General features: G+C 49.1%; 1 protein-coding gene across 4 annotated transcripts in view; it reads left to right on the forward strand.

The window, feature by feature from the left end:
• PLEKHA1 (pleckstrin homology domain containing A1) overlaps window positions 1-17,300 on the forward strand; it is a 486,448-nt gene that overhangs the window by 342,755 nt on the left and 126,393 nt on the right. For all 4 annotated transcript variants that reach the window (XM_078643947.1, XM_078643949.1, XM_078643950.1 and 1 more), the window contains exon 10: window positions 5,666-5,729. In XM_078643947.1, coding sequence (XP_078500073.1) covers window positions 5,666-5,729 — 64 coding nt within the window. The remainder of the gene's footprint in view (window positions 1-5,665; window positions 5,730-17,300) is intronic.

Here is a 17,300-nt window from a genome sequence, read left to right on the forward strand (position 1 = left end):
AGTCGACGGCGCCGATTCAGTTCACGCTGCCGCCGAAAGTGGCGCCGAAGGCGTTTGCGCCCAAGAAGGTCGTCGAGGCGTCCATGAAGGTGACCACGGGGCCAAAGCCTACCCCCGCAGTTGTAGGCACAAAGCATCGACAACCCCTGCTGGAGGAGCAGTCGGAACAATTTATCGACGCCGACACCGGTAAACTTTCCATTTACAAGCGAAAGATCACACCAGCACAGCCTATGGAGTCCTACACAATTCCTTTGAAGAAGAAAAAGGATTCCACGGATTCCCCTGTTCTTGTTGAACTAATAACTCCACGTGGTCAGGACACTGCCCCAATCTCACCCACTTACTCAGATGTGGAGGCTTGGGACGGTGACTATGATGAGTATAACTACCCTGCCGACACTGATCCTGAAGATCAACATGACACATGGGCAGATGCTGCAGACCCAGGGATCCACAAACTGCCCCAGACACTCAAGTGTATACTGTCAAAACCTCACCTACTGAGGACTCTGCGGCATTTATTGCGCTTATTGAGAGGGCAGCCAAAAACCATGACGTCCAGCTCCATGCTGACCCTATTGAAGTGGACTTTCTGTTTGACACATTTTCCACCTCTGAAAAGACCGTAAAGACTCTACCTATATTGAAGAGTGTCTTGAAGCATGCTGCAGACATTTTTAAAGTACCCACACGTGCCAGGGTTATAAACCAAAGAATTGAAAAAAAGTACAAGCCGGCGCCTGGCGACCCTACCTACATCAAGGGCCAGTTGCCATTGGACTCTCTAGTTGTTTCTAATGCCCGGAAGAGGGCAAATTCATAGACTACTGGTGATGCTCCTCCCCCTGACAAAGAATCTAAAGTGCTAGAAGCATCAGGGAAGAGGGTGGCGGCTCAAGCAGCCAATATCTGGCGCATTTCTAACACTCAGGCACTCTTGGCCAGATATGACAGGGCATATTACGATACCCTTGAAACCCTGTTACAACACTTGCCAGATGAATATATAGGGAGGCAGCAGAGATGCTTATTCAAGAAGGGAAACTCATCTCCAATGCTTCTATTAAGTGTGCACTGGACGCGGCGGACACCGCGGCCAGGGCCATTAACACAAGTGTAATGCTGCGGCGTCAGGCCTGGCTCAGAATCTCCGGGTTCAAGCCGGACATACAAACCACCATCCTAAATCAGCCTGTAAACCCTGATCACTTATTTGGACCTGAGGTGGACAGCACCCTGGAAAAAAATCAAAAAAGACACCGAGACTGCAAAGTCTATGGGGGCTCTCCAGTCCCAGCAGTTCAGGGGTAGTTCTTTTCGTCGCTCAAGCAATAGAGGTGTTTCCAGAGGCCAGCTGTCCCAGCAAACACAGTACACTAAGAGTGGAGCGCAAACCTCATACAACAAGCAGAGTAGAGGTGGCTATCGCGGAAACAGCGCCAAAGGCAGAGGTCGTGGAAACAACAGCTTCCGATCCTCTGCCGCCAACAAACAGTGACTCCTTGTCACTGCCCCCCGACCATACAACACCAGTCGGGGGGAGACTCCAACAGTTCCTGCCAGTCTGGAAATCCATCACCACAGACAGGTGGGTCAGAAAGCTTATCCAGTACGGTTATTGTCTGGAGTTAACATCCACTCCACCCAACATACCCCCAAAGCACCGTCCTATGTCCACAGAGCATTTGCACTTATTGCAGCAAGAGGTGCTCGTCATGCTGCAAAAAGGGGCAATCGAGCTCGTACCACTGGACCAAAGAGGCACAGGTGTGTGCTCCCTGTACTTCTTGATTTCCAAAGAAAGACGGGTCCCTTCGACCCATACTGGACCTTAGTCCCCTAAACCAGTACATTCTATCAGAACACTTTCATATGCTCACACTGCAGCAAGTTCTTCCGTTGCTCAATCAGGGGGATTTCCTCGCAACATTAGATCTAAAAGATGCATATTTTCACATTCCACTACATCCGTCACACAGAAAATAACTCCGATTCACCATTCAGAATCAGCATTACCAGTTCAAAGTCCTCCCTTTCGGAGTAACCACAGCGCCCAGGGTGTTCACAAAGTGCCTGGCGACAGTGGCTGCGCACCTCCGGAGACAAAACGTGCACGTCTACCCTTATTTGGACGACTGGCTTGTCCAAGCGAAGTCGGCCCAGCAGTGCTCTGTGCTCTGCCAACATGTCCCACACCATTCACCTTCTTCACGATCTGGGATTCTCACTAAATTATCCAAAGTCACACCTTCAGCCCGCCCATGTGCGGCAGTATCTAGGCGCGACAATAAACACTCTGGCAGCCACCGCGCAGCCAAATTCAGTGAGGATCAACAGCATTCAATTGCTGATACAGAAATTCAGACCGCAACACTCGCTTCCAGCACGAGTGTTCATGCAGTTGATAGGCATGATGGCCTCCTGCATCTTCATAGTCCCGCACGCAAGACTACATATGCGTCCGCTTCAAGAGTGCTTAGCACGTCAGTGGAATCAGGCTCACGGACAGTTAAAGGACCTAGTGTTGGTGACCGGTCGTGCATACAACTCTCTGCATTGGTGGAATCCACACAACCTTTGCAAGGGAGCCTGTGCCACAGATCATCCTAACAACGGACGCATCTCTCCAGGGTTGGGGAGCTCATGTACTCCACTACACAGTGCAGGGACTATGGACAACGCAGCAAAAGAAGATGCACATCAACCACCTAGAGCTGATGGCAATCTTCATGACGATGAAAGCATTCAAGGTACATCTGTGCAACAAGGTCGTGTTGATCCGGACGGACAACATGACGGCCATGTACTACATTCAGAAGCAGGGAGGTACACACTCTCCACAGTTGTCTCATCTGGCTCAGAGCATGTGGAAGTGGGCCATTCAGAGGAACATCTTCCTCATGGCGGAACACCTCCCCGGCAAGGAGAAGCGTGGCTCAGTGGTTAGAGGCGGCAGACCCGGAAGCTGAGATCGACCGTGGACCAGGGTTCGATTCCCCGCCTCGGCGGGTCTCGGGCTCAAAAATTCCACGGACTCGACAATTCTCGCTCTGGTGCCTACTCAACTCACGGGGTCACACTCTGCGACTCGGGGCAATAGCTTGCTTAATCTCCACTAGGCCCCTCGCGGCGGGATGCCTGGCTTTCACCTTGTGGACACCCTGCCGGGGCTTCTCACAGGGGAATACCAGGACGGGTTCCCTAAGCAAGCGCCGGGACGCTTACGGGCAGCCGTGCGCTTTACAAGTCCAATACATTTACATTTACATTTACATTTACAATCAGATGGCGGATCTGCTCAGCAGGTACAGCCACCAAATGCACGAGTGGGAGCTACATCCATCAGTGCTCCGCCCGTACTTCCAGCAGTGGGGTCATCCAGAGATAGACCTGTTCGCCACACGGGAAAACGCAAAATGCCAAAGCTTTGCCGCCAGGTTCCCGCACCCACAGTCGCAGGGCAATGCGATATGGATGAACTGGTCAGGCAAATTTGCGTACGCTTTTCCCCCAGCACCTCTAATACCGCTGGTGGCACGAAAGCTAAAGCAACACTCGATGACGCTCATCCTGGTTGCTCCAACGTGGGCACGCCAACCATGGTACACCACGTTTCTAGAACTTTCCGTGGTACCGCATCAAAGACTGCACCTCACACCCAGACTTTTGACGCAGAGCCATGGCGACATTCAGCACCCAGATCCGCAACAGCTCAACCTGGCGATCTGGCTCCTGAGGTCTTAGAGTTTGGCTACCTCAACTTGCCTCCAGACTGCATGGATATCATACGGGAGGCAAGAAAGCCCACCACCAGAGCATGCTATGCAGCTAAGTGGAAGCGGTTTGTCGTTTATTGCGTAGACCACAACATAAACCGGCTTGACGCGTCCACACACAACATCATTTGTTATCTATTACATCTTTACAAATGCAATCTGGCATATGCTTCCATTCGCATACATTTATCCGCCATAGCGGCTTATCTCCAAAACAGGCAGCATCTCTCCCTTTTCAGAGTGCCTGCCATTAAAGCCTTTCTGGAGGGACTCAAACGAGTCATTCCTCCCAGGACCCCACCTGCTCCTGGATGGAATCTTAATGTGGTGCTCACCCGACTAATGGGTCCACCTTTTGAGCCTCTGCATTCATGCGAGATTCAGTTCTTAACATGGAAAGTGGCTTTCCTGATAGCCATTACGTCACTGCAACGTGTTAGTGAGCTCCAGGCACTGGCTGTACAAGAGCCATTCATACAAATTCACTGCAACGGGGTGGTGCTGCGCACTAACCCTAAATTTCTTCCAAAGGTGGTTTCACAGTTCCATGTCAATCAGACTATTGAACTGCCGGTGTTCTTCCAAAATCCAGAGACAGTGGCAGAGCGCATGCTCCACACTCTTGACGTCAAAAGAGCTTTGATGTATTACATTGATAGGACCAAAGATTTTAGGAAGACAAAACTCTTTGTTGCCTTTTCCGCACAACACAAAGGCAGCCCCATGTCCAAAGTGGGTATAGCCAGGTGGATTGTTAAGTGTATTCAGATTTGCTATCAGAAAGCTAAGCGCACTTTAACAATCCCCCCAAGAGCCCACTCCACCCCCAGGTTGGGGGCCTCCATGGCTTTCCTTGGAAATATCCCTTTTGTAGAGCAGCCACATGGTCTACCCCACACACATTTACTAAACACTACTGTGTAGATGTGCACTCCAAGCAGCTGTAGGGCAGACTGTTCTCAAAACACTTTTTCAGACTGCTGCAGCTGGCACAGGCGGCCGCCGCTAATGGAGGAACTGCTATATATTCTATGCTATAGATATGAATTCAGCAGCCCACATGCCTCGAACTGAATATGCTACTTACCAGTATGCATCTGTTCTTGGCATGTAGGGCTGCTGACATTCATATCGCCCGCCCTCCTCCCCGGCGCCTGTAGCGGCTGCAGCACTTACACTTACTCTTAGCATGGTCATCGCTCACACTGTTACACTCCATCTTTGCCACAATGGCTAAAAACAATCTGGGGATGGAGTCGATGCCCATGCGCACTGTAGTCCAGGGGAGGAGCCACCTATCTTGTGATACTTCGAAGACTCTTCCAGGACAACAATGTGCAATCATCCGGACCCAACACTAGGCGCCGATCTATGCCATAGATATGAATGTCAGCAGCCCTACATGCCAAGAACAGATGCATACTAGTAAGTAGCATATTCATTCAAAATGCTTACTCTGGCCCAGATCCCGTCTTCCCTGCTTGCGACCTAGGCAACTGAAATGTGTCATTGGACTTGCAGGACACATATTTTCATATACCCATTCTCCATTCCCACAAACTTTACCTGCGATTCAGGGGAGGTGTACTTGCCACAGTCAGTCGTAGGCCATGGCCAACCTCACACCACCTACTTGAACAATTATTGTGTCCTAGACCTTGCTGCCATGTGAGAGTCAAATGCTATTTGGGAATTTAACACTTGACTCTAAGTAGCAGTGCATTAGAATTGGGGGCCGATGACACCACTAGACCGCAAACTGTTACATTTTAAACCCAGCGAGATTTACAGGTTTGCAGCATTGTCATCTTCCTACTACACTCTTTCTCTCTCTTGTGCCAGTCAGCATTCTGAATGCCTTAAATATCATCTCTCTTTTCTTACAGTGACATCATGATGAGGGATAACCTCTTTGAAATTGTGACGACTTCCCGTACGTTTTACGTCCAGGTATGATTTTCATCTTCGTTTGTGACGGTTGGCTGCATAGTCAATGCAGAGGCAATACTCAGGTCAGTGCATTTCCCAATTTGAAACACTGAGGGCCAGATGTAGGACCTGCCAAATACCGCCTCTCAAATTGTGTGGTGCTATTTGGCATGTACAACAGTGTGTTTAACACTGTTTGCAATTCCCAATGGGGTTGCAAATTGCAAGGCTCGTGTACATGAATGAGCCTCTCACAATTTGCGAGTCCATTGGGAATGAGAAGCCCTCCAACGGATGGTGGCCTGCTGGGCTCAGCAGACCACCATGTCTGAGACGGATTTTAAATAAAGCTGCTTTTTAAAAAAAAAAATGCAGCCCGTTTTCCTTAAAGCAAAACGGGATGCATTTCTTTAAAAAACGAAACGTTTTTGTTTAATTTCTTGAGGGCAGGACCACTGCCTGCCCTTAAAAAATAATATTGCATGCATTTGCAAAGGGGAAGTGGACCCCTACTTGAAGTAGGTGGTAATTTGCGATTGTTTTGCAATTGCAGTCGCAAAACATTGGTACATAGCTCTGCAGCCTCTGTTAGGAAGAGAACGTCCCTTCCTAATAGCGAGTCTCAAAACAGTATTTTGCTTGTCGCAATTTATTTGTGACTCGCAAAATACTGTTTGTACATGGTCCCATTCTTTTTAGCATCCACAAACGGGTTTAAGACCTGTTTGCGCACGGTAAAAAGCGTTGTACATCTTGCTATGCAACTCTTATTCTAGACCAGTCATAAGTGGCACATCCATGTGAAGTTGTATGCTGGTCCGTCATCACTAATGTGTGTGTTTATGTGTGCATATAAACGGAAATCCAAAAATTTATGGTGTGAGCAAGGCCATCCCACATTTGTTTTGTGGTCATTTTATATGTTTACATTCTGGTCTTAAAAGAGATTTGAGAGCTTAAAGCAGTGCAAGGTTGAGTCACCCAGTGAATTAAAAAAAGTGAAGCCCAGAGTGAAAGAGGTTAAGAGTACCTTTAATTTCTATATTTAAACAGAAAATTATTAAGAAAATGTGTAAGCAAAGATCCTGTTGTCTGCAGATCAGTAAAGAGAATGTAGAATGCACCATAGGAAATGTGTTCTACTGTGGGCTGTTACCTTATGGAACATGGTTACTTTACAGATAGTGCTTGCAGTACACATCCGTGTCTCAGGTGGAGAAGTTCTTAATGATGCATTCTATTGGTATGTAGTAAGATTTTGCTAGATATTGTGAGAACAAGAATAGCAGAGGCAACATACAGCTTTTCTAGGTTTCATGTTAATGCTTTGTGATAGAAAGCTATCTGCAAGAGACCATTAGTTATAGATGCCTTACCTTAGAATTACCCCCAGGCGTCAGACTGGATCCGGAGAATTTTTCTGTAGCAGTACCCCTGCACGTCGTTAGACTCTGCATCCATTGTGGTCACCGGCATGATGTCGCAGTGTCAACTTAGACACCGCCCCTGTGCACTGACGTCAGTTATTTTTTTTTCCGCAGCAACCAGCGCAGATCCAGAGAGAGAGCGTGCCACTTGGTCAATTTTTGAATAAACATTTTTCAACTTCTTTTTTGAGCGTTCAACCCCTGGTAACATGAGGGATGTCCCATTGTTGGACCGACTTCAAGCCTTGTGACTCCTGTCACAAGTTGATGTCAGTCACGGATCCGCACCTCGTGCCTGGAACGCAACCATGACCTAAAGTCGTGCTCCGACTGCTGGGCCATGAATCTGAAGTTTTTGCGGGAGCATTCCCAAAAGCTCTTGGAGGCCCGGCAGTCCGCTCCACGTCGTTTGAGGTCCTGGTCTCGGAACCGGTGCGGAGCCACCACCACTCGTCATCGAAGTCTTTGCACTCCTCGGGTAAGTCGAAGCACAAGAAGAAGGCGAAGAAGCATCGTCGCTCTTCGCCTTCTCCCTGTCCGTCAGACGACGCAGTACCCGGAGTGGGGTTGCTCTCCAGCTCCGTCTTTGGAGCCTGCTTCTGGGACAGCTCTGCTCTTGCCTCCACTCCGTAGGTGCGCCTACGGGGCCCACGGACTCGGCTGGGGGATCTGGGCCTTCTATTACGGCAGCTCCGGCGCCAAAGGTCCTGGGAAGATCCAGGCCTGGATCCGGATCTGCACTGGTCGATCTCACGGTACCTTCCCCTGTGCAGATTTCAGTGACGACGCTCCCAACGCCGGTTGTGCCCCCAACCGACGTAGACACTAGCCTTACCCCTGAATTTGACCCAGTGCCGGACCGAGGTCGGTACTGTCGCCGTTGGGTACTTTTGTACTGCTGTTCATCCCTGGCGTTCCCTATCACCCTGAGTGGCAGCCAGAAGAGGGTGAATAGGACTGCTGACCAGCTTGATGAGCCGGACTGGAGAGAGGTGATGCCAGTGGTCTGGATACCTCCCCAGACCCTGCAATGCCCCCCTCCCGAACTGAGCCTATGGAGGAAGGAGCTTCTTATGCACTGGTGTTGCATAGGGCGGCTGAGACCTTGGGCCTTGAGCTTCCAATGGTGGCGGTCAGGACTAACCTCCTGACAGAGGTACTTTAACCGGCAGCAGCCTCTTAGGAGCCCCTGCTGCCTTTTAATGAAGCCCTCACAGACATCCTTCTGAGCACTTGGTCCAAGCCCAGCACAGGGTCTCCTGTGGATAGGATTGCTCGATGCCACCGCCCGGCCCCAGGCGACCCTCTTTTCCTCTCCCATCACCCCACCCCGAGAGCTTGGTGGTCCAAGCCTAGTCTTCTAAGGGAGCATTCCCTACTGCTCCCCAGATAGGGAATCCAAGAAGCTGGACCACCTAGGGAAGATGTTTTCTTCCGCCAGCTTAGCGATGCGGTCGGTGAACACTTAATGCTTATTGGGCCGTTATTCCCATACAGTCCACCCTACAGATCCAGTGTTGCTGAACCTCGCCTCAACCGAGACCACAGGCACACCTGCCGCACCACGCATTCTTACGCGGACCGCCACGGCCTCAGTTACACCCTGGCTTTTCACTACCGCCATTACCCGGCGCTTCTACCCCGTCTCCAGCGCAGCCACTGGACACCTACTCACTCAAACTTGGGCGCTACACGCTCATCGGCCGCCACCGCTCATCCGCTTTGGCCGCTCTAACTGATACCACAACCTACGAATATTATTCTGGGGCCCCCACGGTCCAACCGCATCTTGTTCTTGATGCAGGATTTCTCGCCGACTCAGCGCCACCCCCAACGTCCTCCAATTCTAGCACATCGCATACCCCAGACCGGGTTGGAATTATCACCGGTTACATGGGGTCTGCTCTCCTACTTCTTCCAACTCAGAACAGCCCTGAAGAGTCACAGGATATCTCCTTGTGACGAAACATGTGTCAGCTGGTTGTTTGGTTCAATACAGTCGTTGCCTTGTGATTAAAAAAACTTTTTCAAAACCTACACTGGTGTCGACTTCCGCTTTGTCAAAATTGTGAAAAACATTTATACTAACTCTATAATACCCTCACCACGTGTGCCCAGGACTGTGCTCACAGTGTGGGATACTGTTGCGCATGTGCTGCGGCAGTGCCCGGAGGAGGCCCAGGCCGTTCTCACCTGCGCAGTGGCAGAGGGTCAAGACGCAGCTAAGTTCGCCATTCAGTGTGGGCTGTATACCGCAGACTCTCTAGGGAGATTAGTTTCCACCTCAGTAGCCTTGCTGCGCTACTCCTGGGTGAGGGCATCTGGTTTCTCTGGGGATGTCCAATCCACCCTTTTGAACTTGCCCTTTTATTGGCCGTCGCCTGTTTGGCGACAAGGCGGACTCAACACTCTGGTGCAGACGTGGGACCCAGGGACGAATGTTTGGGGTCCAGCGGGTGGGCCAGTCGACCCATGCCCCCCTGCAGCAGCCTCCAAACCCTCCTATTCCAACGTTTCAGGGCCACCAGAGACCAGTGGACGGCAGGATTTGCCATCACCCCCCCAATGGCAATGCATCGCGTCAGACAGGTGGGTTTTGTAGGTAGTCTCAAGGGGCTGCTCCCTCCACTTCGAGACTACCCCTCCCTCCATGCCACCAACACTCCATTGCATGTCGTAGGATCACTTGGCCCTTCTCCTCCAGGAAGTTGCAGCTCTCTTGGCCAAGGGAGCTATCGAAAGGGTCCCTGTGCCAGAAATAGGTTGTGTGTTACTCCTACTGCTTTCTGGTACTCAAGAAGGACAAAGGCCTCATCCTATCTTAGACCTCAGGGCCCTCAACTGCTTTCTCAGGAAGGAGAAGTTCAAAATGCTCATGTTGGCTCCGGTCCTGTCTGCTCTCGATCCCGGAGACTGGATGGTTGCGTTCGACTTTCAGGATCACTATTTTCAAATCCCCGTCCTGCCAGCCCAAAGGCGTTACCTATGGTTCACAATAGACCACAAACATTTTCAGTGTACCGTGCTCCCCTTTGGCCTAACCAGTGCCCCTCGGGTGTTCACTAAAGTGATTGCGGTCGTCTTAGTTCATCTGCGCAGATCAGGGGTTCCAGTCTTTCTCGATGACCCAGACTGTTGTCTCCCACCTCCAGACTACGACAGACCTCCTGCACTCAGTGGGGTTCACTATCAATGTGCCGAAGTCGCACCTGATTCGCTCTCAGAAGCACCTTTTCATCGGAGCAGTTCTGGATACAGCTCAGTTTCGGGCTTATCCTCCTGATCCACGAGTCAGGGATATTCGAGCTATGATGTTTCAGCCTCTATCCTGTATTTCGGGGAGATTGATCCTGAGGCTGCTGGTCCTCATGGCCTCCTGCATTTGGCTTGTGGATCAGGCCCTGTGGCAATATGCTGGCTCTGCAGTGGGACCTGAAGTTGCAGCTGGGCGTAGCATCAGGGGAATCTTTCCGATGTCGATCAGATCTCGGAGGGGACTGCACGTCAATTATAGTGGTGGCTCACGGACCCGAATTGGGTCAGCAGCAGATCCCTCTCCCTTCCCCAACCAGAATTCACAGTAGTGATGGATGCCTCACTCTTGGCATGGCCACCTGGGGGAGGCGGAGTCCGGTCTCCACCTCCACCTTTTGGAGCTCTGGGCGATCCGTCTTGCACTGAAGGCATTCCTTCCTTCTGTCAAAGGAAGAGAAGTGCAGGTATTCAGACAATACCACCACCATGTGGTATAGTAACAAACAGGGCGGGTGGGGTCGTGGACCCTATGTCAAGAGGCCCTTCGCCTTTGGACATGGCTGGAACATCAGGGCATATCCCTGGAGGTTCAACACCTAGCAGGTTCCCTGAATGCCAGCGTGGACAAACTCAGCCGTCGGTGCATGATAGATTACGAATGGCTTTTTCTCTCAGAGGTGGTGCAAGCTCTCTTTCGGCAGTGGCAAGAGCCTTGGTTAGATCTGTTCACCACTGACAGAACGCGCAATGTCAGCAGTTCTGTGCGTTGGAGTTTCCAAGGCAGCACTTGCTCGGCGACTCTTCATCGCAAGTGGAATTGCAGCCTCCTGTACGCCTTTCCGCCTATACCACTTCTGCCTCGAGTGCTGAAGAAAATCAAGCACGACCTGGCCAGAGTCATTCTGATGGCTCTGGACTAGGCAAGAAGAGTCTGGTACCCCGAGCTCTTGAGCATGGCCATCGATCCTCCGATCAGACTGCCTCTTCGGAGGATCTTCTGTCGCAGCAGCAGGGGACAGTCCTCCACCCAAACCTGTCCATCCTCCACTTCCTTGCGGGGCGATTGAGCGGCCCCAGTTGACAGCTTTCGACCTTCCTCCCGAAGTCTGTAATGTCACCTTGGCAGCCAGGCGTCCCTCCACTAAAATGGTATACACCTGTAGATGGAACAAGTTTGAGGCAAGGTGCACAGCAAAGGCTGTGGATCCACTTTCTGCCCCTGTTCAGAGGTTCTCCTCTTCATTCTATCTTTGGCCCAGCAGGGTTCTGCTCTGGGCAATCTTAAAGGCTACCTTTCGGCAATCTCTGCCTTTCCGCGTCTTCCTGGTCAGCCTCCTCTTTTCAAGTCTCCGATTATAAATAGATTTCTAAAGGACATTACGCTACTCTTTCCTCCCTCTCCTTTCGTAATGTCCCATTTGGACTTGAATCTTGTTCTTACATTCCTAATGTGTGCTCCCTTCGAGCCACCACATAATTGTCCTTTTCGTCTTCTTACCTTGAAGACCACTTTCCTGCTTGCCATCACATCTGCTCGCAGGGTGAGTGAGCCTAAGGCTCTTTCCTCCAAGCCTCCTTTTTTTGCAGTTCATCCGGACAAAGTGGTCCTTCGCACTAAGACCTCTATTCTGCCCAAAGTGGTTACCTCTTTCCACATAGGTCAGACCATCTCATTGCCCACCTTCTTCCCACCCACCACACCCTTCCAAAGAAGAGGAGATACTTTTAAATGTATAAAAAGGGGACCCCCTGTAACTAGTGGGAGTTCCTAGGGTAGGGCAACAATATTTTAAATATTAAAGAATTCCTAGGCAACTCAGGCCCTGAAGGATGGCAGGTACAACACAACAAATAATAACAGAAACTACAGTGTACTAAGCTAATAACGACAAAATGTGTAAGAAAATATTATTAATTTATTATTGTTTAAAAATATATATTAAGAGCCAGATAAAAAACAATCTGATTGTCAAACATTGAAATGATCAAAACACATACCAAATGTTGGGCATAAAATGATACAAAACAGTATTTGAGGATCAAATATACATTCAATAATAAAATACAATACAGAGAATTAATACAACAAAAGTGGGTAGGATGTAGATCTCAAATCCCGGAAATGACGGCTGGAGCCACGTATAAGCAATGCCCAAATGCGCTGATGTCAGTTCCTTTCTTTCCACTTCTTCGTACCCTAATCCGAAGCTAGCCCCTAACTTTTTATCAAAATTCTTCTCCAGTGTGCAAGGGAACATGTTCCAATTAAAAATACAGTGTTTAAACCTTACATGAACTGTCACAAGCAAGTTTCTGTGACCGATCTCCCTTTGGTGTGTCTCTAGTGTTCGGTTCAGGTCACGACTCCTGGTTGTGAGAGAAGTGCGCCCTGATTCTTTCTAAGGCCATCCAGGATCACATACCCAAGTTATATGTTGTTGAACACCATAAATAGTTGAGTAAACCTGTTTCTCCTCTAACTCAAGAACACAGATACATTCCTGTTCTCGAGCTGGGTGAGGGGGGTGGGGGGAAGGGGGGCGGGGTCTGGTCATTGTGACAGTCCAAGTCTTTGGTCATAGTCGAAAAAAGTCCAATCAGGCCTTGTCGCAACCTCACCACTATCCTTCCATGAAGTTGCAAGGACTTCAAAATGCCTTTGGTCTCGGTCCAGGTCCCACACCAAGGAACCGATTCGACAGTTGATCCTGATCACCAAGAATTTCCGGGGTTATCTGCAATGCCACAACAAATTGAGGCATTTTAGAAGACATTGCTATGAATCTTTAGCACCCTGCTGGCTCCCTCTAGCATGGCTTTGGGCCCCAAAGATCCGCAGATCCTCCTGTCTGGCTACCACCGTCAGGTCTGTCCTCAGTGGCGTCTGTTCCTTCTGAACTCCCTTCGATTCTGATGTCAACTCTGTCTGGCGCCATGAATCGTGCCGTTTTCTGCGACGTTGATGCCAGAGGAAGAACTGAATCTGTTTCTACGTCTACCAAAGTCGTGTTCAGGAACAGTTCCAATGTGCCCTGCCCCAGCCCATTCTGACTATGATAAAACAGTGCCTTTGCCTAGGAATCACCATCCAGTGCTCCAACAACTTTTCAGATCGGACTCTGACCAGAGTCAAACAGCTTTAGTTGAAGATAGTGATTATGAGAAGGAATTTCCCCCACAACATGTTTACTGATTTTCTTTGGATCTACAAGAGGCCAGTGGATTTGGTGGTTCTCTGGAAATGAGGTTGGGGTCTCCCCTGACCCTTCAATGGACGAAAAAGCCTTGTTCACTGTAGTCATGAGAAGAGTGGCTGAATTCCAGAACTTACAATTACCATCTGTTGAGGCGAAAATTAACATCCTCATTCAAGTCTTACTAGCTGGGCAGAAATTGTCCGAGCCTTTGTTGCCATTGAGCAAAGCCCTCACTGACACCCTCATGGCTAAACACTTTTCCTCCCCAACAGTAAATAGACTGGTAGGATCATGCCACAGACCTACCCCAGGTGGCGGTGCCTTCTTGATACAGCATCTTTTTCTTGAGAGCCTGGTAGTTCAGGCATCTACTAGCAGGATTAACCCACATTCTTTCCATGCAACCCCCTCCAGAGAAAGACTTGAAAATAACTGAGGCATGAAAGAGGATGCTTGGTCAGTCTCCATCTGATGTTTGCTTGGTAGGTATTCCCATTCATTATGAGTCATGGCTGCTGAGATTTTGCCAAACGTCCAAGAGAAATTTCACAACAAATTGGTGCAGAACAGTCTAGGATGGCTAGGACACAGCCATATATGTGATATGGTCAGGGTTGGACATAACCGGCTATTTAGGTAGAGCATTGGGACTAGAGTGGTGCACTGGCACCATCAGCCAGTGGATAAGATCCACTGGCTTCTCGGACGACATCCAGCTGTCATGTCACACATGGATATCCCTTTTGACGAGTCTCGCCTATTCGGAGAGAAGGCCAGCTCCGCCTTAGAGTTCTTTAAAGAAAGTAGAGCCAGAGCACACTCCCTTGGTCTTTCCACAAATGCAAACATGGCGGCAGCTAGCTAGGCTGCCGCAGTGCTCCGGAACGAGCTCCCGCTAAGGCTTGCCCCGCAGTATTAATGTCTTAGTCGAGCGGAATCACAGCCGTAACACTCGGAAAAGAATTTGCCCCTTTTTTGGTCCCCTTTGGAGGAAAAAACCTACCTTTCTCTCTGGAGCCGCGGTGGGATGCGGGGCTGCTTTCTTTCATCGGAGGTCTCCTGCCGGTCAGTCCGCTCTCTATGCCTATGCGGTTGTGTTGGAGACGGGATCGGGGACGGAGACCGACGGGCTTGCTGTTTTCATGTTGTTTGTCCCGTGGGCCCCGCTGCTCAGAATTTTCCACACAAGCTGCCGTGTGACTTTTCTACCGTTTTTTCTCCACGGGAGGCTTCTGAATTCTCCACTGGATTCTCACCGCAGGAGTCCCGGCTAGAGCCGCAGCTGTGGTTCATCATTTGCAGCAAATTCACGTCGCGCAAATAAGGACTCTCACACAACTCTGAATATAGTATAAAAGGTCACCTTTATTACAGGACAGCCAGAGACAGACCCGCAACATAACTTTTCCAACCAAACTTTATCTTTATTTCTTCTCCAAACCTTTTACATATAAACCATAACGTTTTCCAATTCTTTCTATTTCCAATAACCATAACTTGTTTTAATACCATCCTTGTGTTTTCCTTCTTCTTTCCATCTCTTCCCCACCTACCCTCCCAAGCCCTCCCCCTTAGAGAAAGGATGAATCCGCTCTAGATTATCCAATCCCCATCACACACGCCAACGAAGACAACAAAAAAGTCTGCCTGAGTAGTCCTGAGGTGACATCCTGACATCTCGACTTGTAGCAAGATGTATATATGCTTGCCTAGTTTTTTTTTTTTTTTTTAAATTTATTTATAATTTTTTTTTTTTTTTTGAACATGAAGACATGACAGACGACAAAAACCAACCCCCCCTTTGATTTTGCAACCAGGGTGGGTGGGTGGGTCAAAAAGCGACACCACCGTTCCTCTCACTCGCTCAGAGTGACGTCAGCCCTCCCTCCCCTCCCTTCCTTTGGACCTAGTCCCTCCCACCACCCAATCAGGTCGCGTGAGGTCGTCCCTCGCGCGAAATGCCCCAGGGGGACATTGGCTTTGCCAAGTGCCCCTGGGGGCCCATCGCGCAAATAAGGACTCTCACACAACTCTGAATATAGTATAAAAGGTCACCTTTATTACAGGACAGCCAGAGACAGACCCGCAACATAACTTTTCCAACCAAACTTTATCTTTATTTCTTCTCCAAACCTTTTACATATAAACCATAACGTTTTCCAATTCTTTCTATTTCCAATAACCATAACTTGTTTTAATACCATCCTTGTGTTTTCCTTCTTCTTTCCATCTCTTCCCCACCTACCCTCCCAAGCCCTCCCCCTTAGAGAAAGGATGAATCCGCTCTAGATTATCCAATCCCCATCACACACGCCACCCAGGAAAACCCTTGAGTTTTCCTGCCCCACCCAAAAAATCCCTCCCCAAATCTAGAAAAAACGGACTGCTCAAGTCAATGAAGAATAACTGTGAAGGAAAAACTGTTCCATTGCAACTCATTTTGCCGGTTTGGAGCACCACAAGTCAACACACCAAAGGTTTGCCAAAGTATCTCTTAGTTCCATTAAATAATAGGACTGACCCATCTGTGACAGATACACCCCGTCGCTCCGTAACAAATGCAGCATGTCACCATTAAAATGTTCGTGTGCAATGACCGTAATGCCCATTGCCACGCAGTATGACTTCATTGCTTTATTAACCTTTTTGCGGGCCCTCTCAACAGCTGTCTGAACTCTGGCTCCTTTCCATTGGCTCCTGTAAAGAAATTCAGTCCAAACTACCCTGGTCCCTTCCCATCTGTCTTTGATGACAGCCAAATCCAGTTTCATCTGCTTGATTAAAGCCAGCCCTGAACATTCCAACAAGTCATTTTCCCCTAAATGCAGGATCAACAAGTCTGGAATGCCCCACACCTCTGCCATTTTATTTAAGACCGAAAACAACTCCCCCCATTTCATCCCCCCTAAACCCCTCCAAATCACCTCATGGTCATTACCATACAACCCCAAACCTCTACCACATAGCTGTTGTTCGGCAAAGTTCGCCGCCCACTTCACGATGGAATGGCCGACGATCCACGTCCTCTTTTTTCGAGGAAAATCTGCCACTCGACCTGTGATGGAAAAAACACTATAACTAACTGGCCATATAAAGCGGATGGCATTGCTGTGTTTTTTTTTTTTTTTTTTTAAAACCTAACATATTTAAAACAACAATTGGACTTCCATCGGCCAATGCGCTGTAACTCCTCTGCCCCCCAACCCAACCTCGCAGCTTCGGTAGCCGCACCTATTCTGAATGAATGTGTCCCAAAACAATGTGGATTTTCCCCTGCTAACGTTAATGCTTTCCGCAAAACTGCTAAGAATTGAAAACAAGTTAACTGCGTTTTATTTTCATGGCAGAATATATCACCATCCCGAAAAACCTTTGAACTCACAAATGCCTCCCATTCCCCCACTGGACAGCAACCCATCACCCCGCTCCTGCCAAGACGCACCAATGACCCTTTACCTGCTTGATCCGTCTTTGACCTTCTCAACTTGATCTGCAATATATCATTATCCAAAAGAACAATATCAGACGAACGTATCCCACCCAGATTTCGTAATCCCAGTAATTCTGATATCCTAAAGGCACCGAAAAACAACCATATCATGCCTAACCTGAACCTGTAACATTCCCATTCATCATAGCAGCATGAAGGCAACACACCCAACAATTTATGTAATAAGTCAAAAGTAATAGGGTCCCTCAACCTTGATGCTTGA

This window comes from Lissotriton helveticus, chromosome 5_1 (assembly GCF_964261635.1).
Source record: "Lissotriton helveticus chromosome 5_1, aLisHel1.1, whole genome shotgun sequence".
NCBI lineage: Eukaryota > Metazoa > Chordata > Amphibia > Caudata > Salamandridae > Lissotriton > Lissotriton helveticus.